A 16,367-nucleotide genomic window follows, 5' to 3' on the forward strand; every position below is an offset into this window, starting at 1 on the left:
CCGTCTTCAAAAAAGGAGGAGGTTCTCAATTCGTCGGTATGTTCCTTTTTTTTAAACATTATTTTGATAGTAAGGATTTCAGGGTTAACGGCTTCATTCAATATTATTTTATTATTTATAATCCAGAGTTTATGTCATCTAGTTCGATCCGTTTCTGAATCTGCAACTCAATAGCGCAAATTTTTATTTCCAATTATAATTACGTTATCGCATAGATAAACTGAAAAAAAAAATAGCAAACAAACTACCGACTTCAAAGACACTATTCCAAAACAATAGATATAATACACACTAAAACGTATAAAAATAATTGCGTATTTTTATACAATCTAATTGATTAATCTTATTCTGGTTACGATTATTGTTATTTTTTGGAATCGGTGTCCTTCCGCCGCGACCCGCTCTCGCCTCCTCACGACTCAAGCACATCTCACCTTTATATGTATGTAGTTATAAACCTATCTTGGATGACACCGACTCCAAAAATAACAATAATCGTAACTAGAATTAGATAATTAATTAGATTGTATAAAAATACGCAATTATTTTATACGTTTTAGTGCGTATTATATCTATTGTTTTGGTGTCGTGTTTTTGAAATCGTTTTTTTTTTAATATTTTTTGTATTTTATTTGATTTTCAGTGAATTTGAAGTACATACACTAACTAACAATTTGTCTCAATATGTGTTATATAGATATACAAAATTTTTCAATGCAGCAATGATAAATCTAAAAATAAACGTAAATTTATCATCCACGTACGTATAGCAAATTTAAGACTTTTATGGTTTTCTCATGGATGCTACTACCAGATGTGGACCAAATTACAATGGGACCACACGGGAAGCACCAGCTTTCAAATAAGATTTATCAAAATCGGTTCACCCTGTCGAAAGTGTTGAGGTAACAAACATAAAAAGAAAATACCGACGAATTGAGAACTTCCTCATTTTTTTAAAGTCGGTTAATTAGTCTCTACTGCAAGTTACAAACAACTCCGTGTTTCTTATTAACCGTTGCAGTGCATAGGGTTCAATTAAACGTGCAATAATTATATTATTTCCACGTAAATGCGAAATCTATTCAACTTATCCGTTAATAACAGTTAACTTTATGATACCTTCATACTTGATGAATCGATTCTATTTGCATTTTCATGTTAACGAGTTGTTACTCTTCAATGTATTCTGCGATTGTTCTCATTTGTTTTTGTTTTATCGTGATCAGAGGTCGTAACTTATTGTTTTAATTAACAATTTGTTTACGTTTCAACATTTTAAAGTCAAGATAAAAGTCTTTTTCCATTGTCGTCTATTAGAACTATTCGACGTATGCGCTATGATGCATCCAGTTACGGTCACTGCATGGGTCAGTATTTTCATAAACTACCTATATTCATGTTAGCCTGGTCTTACGGTCCCATTTTTGGGTAACCGCACTACAATATCTGGGAAGCTTTTCTTACCAAAAGGTCGCGCATGTTGTTAGTAAAAAGAGAAGATATTAGAGAAACGAGAAGCGATATTTTAAATTGAGAATTTTCCATAAAAAAAAATTATTTGTTAAAATCTAAATTTCGAAATGCGAAAACGCTTATTAGTAATTATATACTACATAATATTTAAGTTATATGTTTGCGCTTAAAGTTATATTTTTGGTATTGAAGTGAAAATTTCTTTTTTAACGTTTTCAAGGGGAATAACGTACACCACTCTGAATGAATGATTATGAATGAATCTTTCTGTTTTATTAATATGTTCATTATTATCTAGTAAATTTAAAAGCAAAAGTCGTTTAAATGCTATTCCAAATGGCCAAGTTGTTAAAATGGCTCAGCTAAAGTACATATAACTATTATAAAAACGCTAAGCTCTATTCTTCAATTTAAAAATTGACATCTCTAAACTATGCAAGGATTGAAAACCAAAAAGAAAATATGTAAGGAGAACGTATGTATGGAAAAATCGCCCTTATGTTTCCTCTTAATAACCGATAAAATTTAAAAGACTTTTAAACTCAGTAAGGTAAGCATAGTATTTATAGTACTAGCTGACCCAACAGACGTTGTTCTGTATATAATAAATAAAATAATGTTTTTATATTAATTTGTCAATAATATATCATAACATCAAAAATTACTTCGTAAAATATGCACCCTGCTACAAAAGTCTGGGCAAAGCCTAAGTATATGTTTAATGTAAATTAATAAAAGATCTTTATTATCGTTCCACCAACAGCTTTGCACCTATTATCCTTGCCTACCTACACCTTGACCGACAAAAAATGTCGAAGCCATGGCATTTCGCCAGCTTTTACTGTTATTGCTTATGACAACGTTGATATTTGAGATATTTTCGGTCCACGTCTGTTTCATTTTATTATAAGCGATATTTTTTCGATATCAAAAGTTCAATCACATCGTGTTACTAGAGGGTAGGCAGAAAACACGCAAACAAGGTGTTTTTAGACGGGTTTTGTGGTGGAAATATAGCATTTGGAGGTATGAACACTATACTTTATCATGTTACACATACCCTTAAGTCTTATTTGTAGGTTGCTTATGTTTGCTATTTTGAACTACCATTTTTCTTTGCAGTTAAACATGTTTATTTCGGCATGACGCATTTGTTTAGTACGACTCTCACAAAAGTTATTCTTATAGCTTTTACTTTTTTTGTGTAGGTACATTTATTCAGATTAGTTATCAATAATGAGGATTGTTAGTTAACTGTTAATATCTTACGTTTTCCACGCCAGAATTTTGAAAATACTGGCTTTGTTACTTAGATGGCTGACCGGCGGCCGTGCACTCATATCGCTCAAGGTCGCTGACATTTAGTGTCGCCTTAATCCTGTTTTTTTTTTTATATTATATTAAGTATATGTAAAAGCTGTGTGTGTTTGCTTCAGGGGCTTGCATTTACTACAGTAAAGTAAGTTAGGCACTGTGGATCTAAGTAGTCGTAGTTGAGCTTTGGAATATGAAAAGATTACTTACCGTAGGTATGTAGTATCTAGCGTAAGGAAAAATTTAATGAGTGGGTATTAAATAAGAGTTTGGTTATAAAATACCGGAACCAAATTAAACTAAATTAACTTTAACACTATGTATATTTATTTAGGTTCTTTTTTTGTGTAAATAAGGGACGAGACGAGCAGGACGTGCAGCTGATGGTAATTGATACGCCTTGCTCATTGCAATGCAGTGCCGCTCAGGATTATTGAAAAACACATCAACTTGAGACATAAGATGTTAAGGCTCATTTGCCCAGTAATTTCACTAGCTACGGCGCCCTTCAGACCGAAACACAGTAATGCTTACACATTACTGTTTCACGGCAGAAATAGGCGCCGTTGTGGTACCCATAATCTAGCCGGCATCCTGTGCAAAGGAGCCTCCCATTGGTAAATATGGCTCCCAATGGTTCATATCGAGGTAGGCACTGCCTATTGCCTCTATGATAAGCACGCCTCTGAGTTGCTGTATCATAGCTGTGAATATGTTGCACTTGAAACACGCATCGTACATTGGAAAATAGATAACCAATTAATTATATTATAACTGATTTACATTCAATAAATATGACCGCGCTATCAACTGCGATTTATTGTTTAATGTTTTGTTTACGTGTGGTCGGGACTGTCTTACTTACTAATTACTATTACACATGAGTTTCCTTATACACTATTTTTAGGGGTATTATATGAGTCATTTGTCAATCAATTGAAAAAAAAAAAACTATACATTTTAAATTATCATAATAATATGTGCTTCTAAGTTTTTTTTGCTATTTATAAATCTTGCAATGTCATAGGTAGTAGAAGCTAGGATTTAATTAATAATTTGAAATTGAATTACTTATAATTAAATAGGTTGATAATATACAGTAGTCTCATTAGTATGTAATATTAGTCCAATTCCTTATAAGAGCATTTACTCTTATTTATACATAGGTACCCAGTTATGGATATACGATAAAAACGCGGAATTATGGTGTCTTATATGGACAACGACAAGTCCTGTGGACTTTGTGTCATATCTTTTAAGGCCAATTTGCGCGCTAGATTATGGTTATAAACTTTATTAAGGCGACACTAAATGCCGGCGACCTTGAGCGATATGAGTTCACGGCTCTCATGTAACAAAGGCAATATTTTCAAAATTCTTGCGTCGAAAATGTAACATTTTAACAGGTGCAAACAGTTCAATTGCTTACAATCCTCATTATTGATTACTAACCTAAATAAATGTACCTACACAAAAAAACTAAAAGTTATAAGAACAACTTTTATGAGAGTAGTATACTAAACAAAATGCATCATTCCGAGAAAAAACTTGTTTAACTGCAAAGAAAATTGGTATTTCATAATAGCTCTGGAGTATTAACTTTAACCAACAGCATGCATGAGCAACCTACGAGTAAGACTTAAGGGTATGTGTAACAGGATAAAGTAGTGTTCATAGCTCCAAATGCTATATTTTCACCACCAAACTGTTTACCCTTCGCCTTAAGTTTCGGTCTGTCTCACTTTGGAAGCGATACAAACGAAACTGTGTCGTAAACAAATTTTTTAACTACACGTCAATCATTTTGCACTATTTTGATGGATCTCTCTAGTAGGTACTTAGGATTATTGTGTCCCCCTGTTTTGAAATATTTTACAAAACGAATGACCCAAGAAAGGAGATATTGAATTAAAGTATTTTATTCATAAATCATTTACTAAATATTTGAATCTACCCCACATTCGATAAGATATGCCTCAGACCAGTAGAACCGTTGCAAGATACTCATCAGATTGCTAGTGAAGTGGAAAATAATTATTTGTATCTATTTTCGTTCTCATTTAGATTCTACGCAAAAACACTTAAAATAAGAGATTTGATAACGGTGTCATTGCCGTAGGCACTCTGTCTAAATTTAGATCACATGCGGGTACTTTGCTATCTACACTGCCACACGTAAGCACTCGTTATTTATTTTATAATCATTAAAAGCCTTAAATTTTACCTAAGTACCTATTGTAACACTAGAAATAAGGGATTGCTTGTAACTAATTCTAGTAGGCTTCATATTAAGATACATAATAGCTTTAAACGTAAATGTATACACATTTATAATAAAGTCCCAGCCACTGTTCAGGCATTATATATAAATAAATTAAAATAATTATAAAAAAAATGCCTCTGTCGTAAATCCTATTACTCCACAGCTGAATATCTAAGTGAGAGGACAGCCTGGGACTAGATTATGATTATTTTATAGCAATAGCAATGAAAGTACAATATTTTTATTAAAAAGAGCGCAAAAAAAGAATGCTGGGAGAGTTTCTTGCGCCGCTACTTCTCTCCAAAGCGGTAGTAGTATCTAGTATATTCGAAATGACATCAAAATAATTCTAAAGGAATCAATTTTGAGAAAATAAATACCTTTTATGCCTTTTTATAGCATGGTTCTTATCAAGATCGTAATGGCATCGAATCTATAATTTTTGATATTGCCTAATTATTAAGAATGAAAGCGAAGATTCAATCACTTATGAAGGACGAGGGGAGCTGATGCAAAAACAACATTTTTGCATAAGCCAAAAACACCATCCATTTATCGTCCACATTTTTGAGACATTGGTATATCCAACAGAATCAATCCTAGCGATGCTAAAGATGATGTTAACTGTCTTTTTTAAATCATTTAAATGGAATCTGAGTATGCTGATTTGTAATAGGATATTTAACTTACGAAAAATAAATTCAACAACAATTATTATCAAACTAGACAGCGGCTTCTGGTATGGCATAGACCAAAAGAAATAGGCAATTGTGATATAATAAAAGACTAGTGGGAGGGTTTTCTGCAGAGAACGTCGCCTAGCTAGGTACCACAGCATCGCATCTTTCTGCCGTCAAACGTTAATGTGCAAGCATTATTGCATTCCGGTTTTAATTGCGCTGTAGCTAACGAGACTTAACACCTAGTGTCATAAATTGACGAGCGCAGTTGCGACGCCGGATCAAGCATCGTGATTTTTTTTATGAAAATAAGGGACAATACGAGCTGGAAGTTCAGCTGATGGTATTGGATATGCCCTGCCCATTACAATGCAGTGCCGCTCAGGATTATTGAGAAACCCAAAAAATCTGAGCGGCACTACAACTGCGCTGCTGACCTAGAGATAAGCTGTCAAGTCTTTTGCCCAGCAATTTCACTAGCTACGACGCCCTTTTAACCGAAACACAGTAATGATTACATATTACTGCTTCACGGCAGAAATAGGCACTGTTCCCACTGGTGAACAGTGGTGGCACTGTGTCGTGATAGGCTGGGCGTGTCTCTTACCATTAGGCGAGTGTAATGCTCGTCTCATCATCTTTTCGCATAAAAAACAGACTCTCATGAGTAGATAGTACTGAATGTTTAGTCAGTGGAAAAACAGATAATCCCCACTGAAACTTGTGTTTAGCTACATAATATTATGATATTAAACATAAAAGTAAACACTCGTAAACCTTAAACGTTATGTACACACGGTCTACGAATTACTTTAGTGGTTATGTTTAAATTTCACGAAGATTATAGTCTGCTTTTACTGTTAAAGTAAATGCATTGCTATCTTTATGGCTGGCTTTAACTGCTGCAGCAAAGTTGTACGTTTAAAGTTTCAAATGGCTTAAATCATGACTTTAAGTTTGTGGGCCTGATTTTTGAGAATCGTTTATGTCCGAAGATAGGGTTAGTTTCTTATCTAAGTTTCCATGTAGTGAGTGCTTTGGTAAAAGGCTTTAAAAGAGTTTATTTGGTTTGCGATGGCAGAAGTGATCTATGGTTTATTTAGATGACTGTTGATTGCACATTCAGTTGTCATATTCAAAGTCAAAGTCAAAAAAATCTTCATTCACTGTAAAACTTTATAAGTTATTTAGTGCAAGTCAGGATGAAGTACAAAAGTTACAATAGCATTCAAATGAGTAAAACAATATTCATTAACAAAATTTAGAATTCCAACTATCTTTATCATTCAAATAATCTTTCACGCTATAATAGGCCTTAGATGTTAATTTATTTTTTAAGGTAACATTTTAATTTCATTTGGGAGTTTATTATAAAATACAACACAATCCACTTTAAAAGATTTAGCAATTTTACGGAGCCTAGTAGATGGAATTGCGAGTTTATGTTTGTTTCGAGTATTGACACTGTGTACATCACTATTCTTTTTAAATTGGCTAATATTTTTATGCGCCTATAGGAGGTTCTCGTATATGTACTGGCAGTGTACTGTCATAATATTTATTTCACTAAACTTTTCTCTCAATGAATCCCTTGAACGCATTTTATAGACTGCTCGAATTGCTCTTTTCTGCAGCACAAATATGTTTTCAATATCTGCAGCCCTACCCCACAATATAATTCCGTAAGACATGACACTATGAAAGTAGCTGAAATATACAAGTCTAGCCGTTTCAACATCTGTCAGCTGCCTAATCCTTTTTATCGCAAATACTGCAGAGCTAAGTCGATTACATAAGTTTTTTATGTGAGCACCCCATTGTAGCTTAAAGTCTAATGTAATGCCTAGGAATGTTGTCGTTTCTACTACATCAAGTTTTTCATTATTAATTTTTATAGGTGTTGGTTGGTGCTTTATATTTGGAAGTGTAAACCTTACACATTTTGTTTTCCTTTCGTTTAAAAGTAAGTTATTAACATTAAACCTATTTACTACTTCAGCAATGTCGTCGTCAACCTGACAGAAAGTTTTTTGCTGGCGTTTTATTTTAAATAACAAAGATGTATCGTCAGCAAACAGTATAATATCACGTTTATTTTGAATAAGATCCGATATTAATTTCAGCGGTTAAGGGGAGAGCTGCTCTATCTGGTTTTAAAATCGCAGAATTTTGGCAGTCACACAAATAATTGGTCATCAAGGAAACGAATCGTTCCTGGTTACTTTGAGATAATTTAAGTAGCTCATCCATATTCGCAGAGTACTCCCGAATCGTCTCTTGAGATTTGTCATAAAGACTAGTTATTGACCTCAAACTACCTTCAACACGGGCTAGTTCTAACTCGAGATGTTTTATGTCATTTTCATATTTTATTCTGTTATTTTTTAATTCTTCTGTACAAATTTTAAGTTTGTCTAAGTAATCTAATTTATTCTTATTATTATTACTATTGTTGAGACTTTTCTTATTTTTTAATATCTTTGATGTTGTGGAGTTTCTGTGTTTTTTTATTTTACCATATACTTTTGATGTATTTTTGTTGCATACAGAATTAATTCCCACCACTGTGTTACCATGAGTCAAGTCAATCACGGAGCCGGCTACATTATTGCTTGCAACGGAAACTTGCTTAACTACGCTATTCGCTGATAGTAATTCGTTAAATAAGCTTTGGGTTTCTTGTACGGCTGAAAACGAGACTCCTCTTCCATTTGTGCTATTTGTTTGTGGGCATCACACAGTTCTCGTTCCAGGATAGAGTTTCGCTTTAAGGTATTCTCATACTCTGCACCACACTGATCAAAACCATCTATAATCATTTGTAGCTTATCTCGTTCTTCGATGATACAGTCATATTGTATGTGTAAAGCAGACAACTCACTTTTTAACTTAGTATTATTTTCTAGGGCTTCTAACAATATTTTCTTATAGTGTATAGTACTCGTTTTTCTTACCACCTTACTGGTACTCAAATTATCTCACATTGCACTTCATAATAAGGAAGAATCTGGTCAGAGAACGTTAATGTAATAGTTAGGTAAACTGCCTGATCCATTTGTTTTTGAAGTTATAATTCTTTTGGCGCGTTATGAAAAAATGATGAGAGTGAAATTTGTGGTTGAAGTTGGTTCCTTAAGGAGAATGCCCAAAAATGGACCGTTGCCTAGACTTGCATCCAATTCAAAGTTCTTTTAGATGATACGTAAACATCCACAGTTTCCCCCACAGTTATTATTTTTGAAATCAAAACCCGGGTTTTGATGTTATTTGATAAAATGTAACAAAACCTCAAAATCAAAGCAATTCGTATGATTTCCAGATAATTACTAGTTTATATACAATGATATGTTGACATAACTGAACCTTTAAACTAGGAAATACTTTTCATTAAATTAATTTCATTACATTACACAAGGAATAAATCATTTTAATGAAATTAACTTCGTTTGGCCAAAGAAGTATAACTTCTTGCGTGCATACGTAAGTACACACACACTTTTTTATATTACTAATTTCTTTTGAATATCTGCTTGGGATAATTTTTTAGGTTCCCTCTACTCCCTTGAACCCTACACGGACCGTATCCGGGACGTATCAGGAAATTGGCGACGAAACTATATGTATCCTTATGTGTTCTGTTGGGGGCTGTCAATTCACATATCCGTCAGTGATCAGTAACGTGGCTGTTGTGTATTCCGGTAACTCTGTATTTATAACTTCAAAGGTTTGTCCATCAATTAGCTGTAGATAAGGAGGCGCATAAATTTTCTCATCTATATCATTTCTTTATGCTGTTGATGAATGATCAGTGAGTCAGAAATTAAATTCATGTAGGAACCAATCATTTTTGAGGATAATCGCAGGATTACTAATTTGGGGGCGTCGATCTACTACCATTAGGAAACTATTTCTTAGGCAAATAGAGGAAAAAACGAGCATGTGCCGCATGCACACATGAGTGATCACCACGGCCCATACTCCCTTTTAACACCACGAGAATCACAGGAGCGTTGCTGTCGAATAAATGTACATAAATTCAAAAACCGAATGCGCAAGGATCGAATCGTGAGCAACACCGTGCGGCAACGGTTCTACCTATTGCTTACCTGATAGTCTCCTACTATCAGTGCTGTTCAAATTTCTTCACAACGTCAAGTTTGTCTCCCAAGTGGTCAGGCAGAGATTAAGGACATCCATTTGCCATGGTCATTATATCTCTTGCATCTTTCACTCGCTTGTATGCAGGCTGTATTATTTTCGTACCCTTCACATAGTCTATTGTCTTGATCCCTCTTTTAGTACTCCCTCAATCAATCTTGGATTGTATGATCTCTAATGCCTTTATAAAATTTAATACGTCACAAAGGATTCATTAGTGGTGCATCCTATTATGTTGCGTGAGGACCGAGTTATAAATGGCCGCACATCCAGGCATTGATAATATCAGTATGGTTTTATTCTGGAAATTGGCAGAAAGATATAAACAAAGAAAACAAAGCCAGATTTCCATTATTAAAATAAACATGTTTTGCGATGTAAAAGCACATTGTTTATGTTCGAGTTATTTGCCATATAAGGTGCAACACCATAATATAGATGTTCATTACCATAACGCTGCTGATTTCTTTCGCCATCAATCATTCTGAATCCACCACGCTTTTTGCAAGCTTAGGGATATAAACGAATATATTCTGAATACAATATCGTGCAAAATTGAATTCATAATAATTGTGGACAGCATGGCAGCGGTATGTCGCACTGAAGTGCTAACCGTGCGGCTAATGGCCTCGTAATTGTAGCTCGTGCTGCGTCGCCTTATCTACTCATTCACACCTTGTTAACGATTATTGTCGTATCGATAGCGGCGTGCGAGATTCTGATGAAAGAACGAATCTATATTCTTATTACTACTATCTATAGCTATTATATTAATCACATTAACAAAGTATACTTTCTATTGTGAGAGTATGTTTAATAATAATCGACAATGTGCTGTGTATAATCAGCCGCGTGCTTGGGCCATTGGGTTGTCTTACCTTACACTCATGTCAGCTGTCAAATACCAAAATATCGAATCTAAAAATAAATGCGAAATCAAAGGTTGCGTTAAGCTTGAAGTTAGATGAGTTTTACGTAAGTAAATTCGGAGCAAATTCTATGTACGGTCTATAGATCTCAGACTTGATGACTTTAGCTGACTTCACCCGGATGAGCGTAACGTAGCTTCATTCGGTACACGCCAAATAAGTGCCCAGCAGCATTACGTATGTATATGTCTGTAAATTGTAGAACCAGTTTCTGCTTGATATATTCAAAGAAGTAATAGTCTTAGGTAAACGTATTTCAGAGATAAAATCGTAATGTCATGTAAGCCTAGACTTCCTCGCAATTATGTACACGTAATTAAGTAGTTAAATATAATTAGTCTACTTGTTACATGGCCTCGCGGTGAGTGACAGGGCCGAGCACGTCGCACTGTCAGAGATACGCGTATGTTTTTGGAAAAAAATAAAACAACACGGCCACATTCCTTTTATTAATGCCTTTTCAGCTTGATACAAAGATAGCTCGATAGCAAATTGTCTAGATTTTGTCCATCTCATTGAAAATTGCATCTGTGTCTAACATGTTTTGATTTCCCTTGGGCATAACTAGTTTTGCTAATAAATTTATATTTACTTCTTTGTTTCCATTTTTTACAAACCAAATTCGTCTTGTCTCCATTTTTCTATTTTGCTTTATCTAATCTTATCTCTTAGGAACCTTAAATCCGTTACATGTAGGTTACGTGTACAATATTTATTGTTCATTATTGAAGGCCTTCTTTTCCTATCTTTACTCAGTCATTTTAGTTTTTTAATTTTTCTCTTCATTAGACGATCATATTTGAATTGTTATCAACTGACAAAACAAAAATATACAAACGACAAAAATTCTCTAAATTTAATATTAGCAATTCGCGGCAACACATTTAGAAATGTTTAAATTGAGAATATATTATTTGATTAAAGCCAAAACTGGTTTAGGGTATGTTCCGATATGCACTGCGACCACTGTACAGTGTGACGTCAATTTAGTATACTGTAAAGCTGTTCCTTTATAGCCGCACTTTTTGACGCAGCATTCTAATGAGTGTATTAAAGTTTTCTAGTTCATTAAAAAAACTGTTGTTGGAGTACTGTCAAATTAAAACTATTTGGGATTAAACTGTAGGTATTGTTTATAAAACGTTAGGCACTCGAGTGGTTTTGACTGATCACGTGATCAAAGTACTGCAAGTACCTCACCTAGAAAACGCCAGTGCCACAGTAGACTATGGCGGCGATTTATGACATCATATATTTCCCTAGGGTACTGCGGCAGTTTACTGGCAGTTGATAACGGAACGAATTTTTCTACAGTGATAGCACTGTGCAGTTCTCGCAGTGCATATCGGAACATACCTTTAATTTCAATTTTGTAGAGTTTGAGGGTAAAGTCAAATAGGATCGCAGTTCCCACGTGATTCTGCATATTGATGATAGCATGCATACATTTTCATAATTCTTTCACTCTTGGTTATTGATTGCATCGTAAAATAAAGCTCGTTTTATGTTGTATTTATTGATGTTTATTTATACTAAGCGTTTTGTCGTGTCGTCTTTCTTATATTGTTTATTTAACGGTGAAAGAACTCAAGTTGGTGCAGGTGTGTCGCAATGTCAAATCTTATGTAGGCGTCGGTTTCGTTAAATTTGTGGTTTGGGTTGGAATATATTGTATTCGATTAAACATAATGACAAGTGGTTTATAATTTTTCTACTCTTTCTGATCTTTGCGGACTTTGAATTAGAATTTTTAGGGCACGGGGAGGCATATGTGCTTTCAGATTTAGATGGTAATCAGCATCGCCCATGATTTCTGCACCAAAGAAAACATCAACACGATGTTAACGTTTATTGTGAGTGATCATTATTATTTAAGATTGTATATATATATATATATATATATATATATATATATATATATATATATATATGTTACGGGCAATTTGATAAGTCCGGGCACTATTAATAATGGCCGGTCTGTATTCATAATGCCCGACTCAATTGGACAATGTGATTAAAACAGCATGATGAATCACTTTTCCCGGCCACTATGAATAATGCCCACCCTATTTTGGGCAAAGTAATAAAATAGGTGAACTGTAGTGTTTTTGTTTATTAAATGAAATTAAACTTACTCTACCACTACTATACTACTAACAAAGTAGTTAAAAGATAAACAGTTAAAAATGTAATAACATCATTAGTTAACTAGTTTTATTTTGACAAATATATTACTTAATAAAAAATAGTTTAAAAATTAGTAAGCTGAGAAAAATCAACAAAAATATCTAATAAATAAGGACTGACTGTGCATTAAGAATGTAATAAGTGATAAATTCAAGCTATCTCAAACACTGACTTATTACATGCACCACGGGCCGTCGGGCATTATTAATAATGGCCGGTCCTTATTAATAATGTCCAGTTAATCACGTTGCCCGTAACATATACATATTTCTTTTAACGCGTTTTGTAAAATATTATGAGAGGACTTTTTACTACGTGCAAGCACTGCGCCTTGATATGCCATCACCATGAAGTTCGATGAATCTCGCTTAAGTGTAGTGTGAAGTTATTCTTATACAAATAAAATTTGAAAACAAAATTTTTGAACGATGCGGGACTCGAACCCGCAAACTCCCGCGTTCCGTGTGAGCGCTCTTACTACTTAGCCAATCGTTCGAGTGACGTCTGCTTGATAAATCTTGTATGCTTTGTTCAACTAGCAGGTTGTGGCTTGGTGGTTGAACGGTTGGCTCGGTTGTAAGAGCTTTCGCAGGGAACGCGAGAGGTCGCAGATTCGAGTCCCGCATCGTTCATAAATATTGTCTTCAAATGTTATTTGTGTAATTAATCTCAGAGGGTTATCACTTTAAAGTATAACAAATCGTTTAGTTATTCTTATATTCACGATATTTATTTAGCTATTGACATTAGGTAACGTAAGAAAAGTTGTTTTCAAAACAGTTTTAACTTCTACTGCGGCCACATTATCGCGATAAGGCAAATAATATTAATTACTTGTCATGGAGGTGTTTAGTAGAAATATAAGAGTGGGTAATAGAGTATTCGATTTTGAAAAGAAATTTAGATTTGTTGCTAATTAAAATCCCAAAATACTAAATTTCTAACGAATTAATGAACACATGCTTAGTAACAAGTACTTAAAACTTAATTTTTAAACCACTACATATTATAAAAACAAAGTCCTCTGCCGTGTCTGTCTGTCTGTCTGTTCGCGATAAACTCATAAATGATTTTTAAGCTGATTTCTGCAATGGATGGCGTGATTCTCAAGGAAGGTTTTAGTATATAAAATGTTATGTATACATTTGCTAAAATATCACGATATAATATGTAGTAAGGTGTCGGTAAAAAATTACGAAAATGAAAACGCTGTCTAAACCCTTAGAGATATAACAAAATAATGTATGGTGGAATTGTGTATCTTATACAGGTCTACAGAAAAGTCCGCGAGGGCATATGTCTATCTCATAAGGATAACATACTATATACATTTTAATACCTTTATAAAATGGCAATTATAAAGCGGTAATGTAAAAGCTGTTTATACAAATACGATAGTAATCTTTATAATTTTTTATTACTACATAATAATATAATAAAATCATTCAGAAATAAGTTTTTGTTTCATTTTTAACAAATTAACTTGGATTACACATTTCCGATGGTTTAACGGCCGTTAACAATTCAGTCTATCTCTTACTTTTGTTAAAAATCGTAACTATCGTTGACTTTTCTGTCCCAATAAACTTATCAACAGTAACTCATCTTATCCGTACACGCTGTCTGTCAATGGGACGACGTATAGTTTACCAGCGATAGAATTTTGAATGGAAATTGCAATTCACGCGTCCCAATATAAGGCGATAAGAATGACTTATCGGGTATTTTGGGAGAGCTTCAGATTATTGACAGCTAATTACTGACAGTAGAAGGTAGTAATTTATTTCTATTTGTAGATAGTATATTGGAAACGGCCGCAAGACTACATTATTTTTTTCAATTGACAGAACAGCGTCTGTCGGCTCAGCTAGTATAAAATGAATCCGAGTTGCAATACAATATGATATACTTATTCGAGAATTGCAAGAAATTTTCTTTACAATCCCATGTCTTTAATGACGATCATGAATCTTCAACAGATGTGCCTCACGGAGTGGATAAGGCTGCGTGACTTCAAAGGCGGTCGCTCGCGAGTTTTACTCGGCAAGGAGGTTCCCGCGTGGCTGTGGGAAGTGTATCGCGTCGTTGGTGTTTTCCTCTTCGGCTGTGCATGTCAGCAGCTCACCACCGATATTGCCAAGTACACTATTGGGAGGCTGAGGCCGCATTTTCTCGATGTAAGTACGTTTTCATTGCTGTATTTACCAGTGGGAGACTCCTTTGTACGGGATGCCGGCTAGATTATGGGTGCCACAACGGCTACTATTTCTGCCGTGAAGTAGTTATATGTAAGCATTACGGTGTTTCGGTCTGAAGGGCGCCGTAGCTAGTGAAATTACTGGGCAAATTAGACTTAACATCTTACGTCTCAAGGTGGCGAGCGCAATTGTAGTGCCGCTCAGAATTTTTTCGGCACTGAATTGTAATGGGTAGGGCGTATTAATTACCATTAGCTGAACGTCCTGCTCGTCTTGTCCCTTATTTTCATAAAAAAAAAACAATTACTTTAAGATTAGTGTGGTAGTCTAAAAAGTGGTAAAACCAAGGCACAGGAGACAACTCTTTGCTAATAAAATTTATTGAAGTAGGCGTTACTTTGCGGAAATCCATAATTATATAAATGATTTGAGTCTTCTTTAGTGTTAATTCAGCCAATATCTGTCTTTAAACAATTCGACACGTGTTTCGCCTCTACACGAGGCATCCTCAGGATGAGTTGTCTCGCCAAAATCTGGCATGAGACTGAATCCGCTCTTTTATACCCTCGTCCCATGAAATGACGCGCTGTGATTGGTCGGCTGTTGTGACGTATTACCCCCGGAAGAGATACGTAACAAATGTGATGGGACTAAATTTGTTTGTTCATTCAACAATGTAAACATGTTATTTTTGTGTTTTATTATTTCTAATTGCTCTTACACATTTAACCGAAATCCTTTTTCACAAGTGTGTAAAATATTAAAATTATTATTTTTTCCGAGTGAGTGACCGGTATCAATTAAATGTTTCGCGAAGTGTGATTTTGCTAATATTCGAGGATACTTTTATATCGATGTTAAAACATCAGCGGAGAAGAATAGAATAATATTGCAGTGGAAACAAGGTATTTGATAGCTGCGGATAAAATAAATTGCCATATAATATGCGGCTGATGAGAATGATAGGGAATAACTGAGTTTTACGACACACGCAAAAACATTAATATAAATGCTTTGCTCTTTATGTAACTTGTTTTTTTGGCTGTTAACCTCGACCTAAAACAAACAACTGAGATAAATATATATGCAGCATTGGTTTGTGAATATTTTAAGATAAAGAAACACATATATACGGAGAAATTTGATAACGATGCTGAGCATT

The 16,367-nt window shown here is 34.4% G+C and overlaps 1 protein-coding gene across 1 annotated transcript in view; it reads left to right on the top strand.

The window, feature by feature from the left end:
* Nucleotides 1-16,367, top strand: part of LOC126977994 (putative phosphatidate phosphatase) — a 120,712-nt gene that overhangs the window by 48,094 nt on the left and 56,251 nt on the right. The window contains exon 3 of the mRNA XM_050826728.1: nucleotides 14,987-15,184. Coding sequence (XP_050682685.1) covers nucleotides 14,987-15,184 — 198 coding nt within the window. The remainder of the gene's footprint in view (nucleotides 1-14,986; nucleotides 15,185-16,367) is intronic.

The sequence above is a fragment of the Leptidea sinapis genome, chromosome 46 (genome assembly GCF_905404315.1).
Source record: "Leptidea sinapis chromosome 46, ilLepSina1.1, whole genome shotgun sequence".
Classification (NCBI taxonomy): domain Eukaryota; kingdom Metazoa; phylum Arthropoda; class Insecta; order Lepidoptera; family Pieridae; genus Leptidea; species Leptidea sinapis.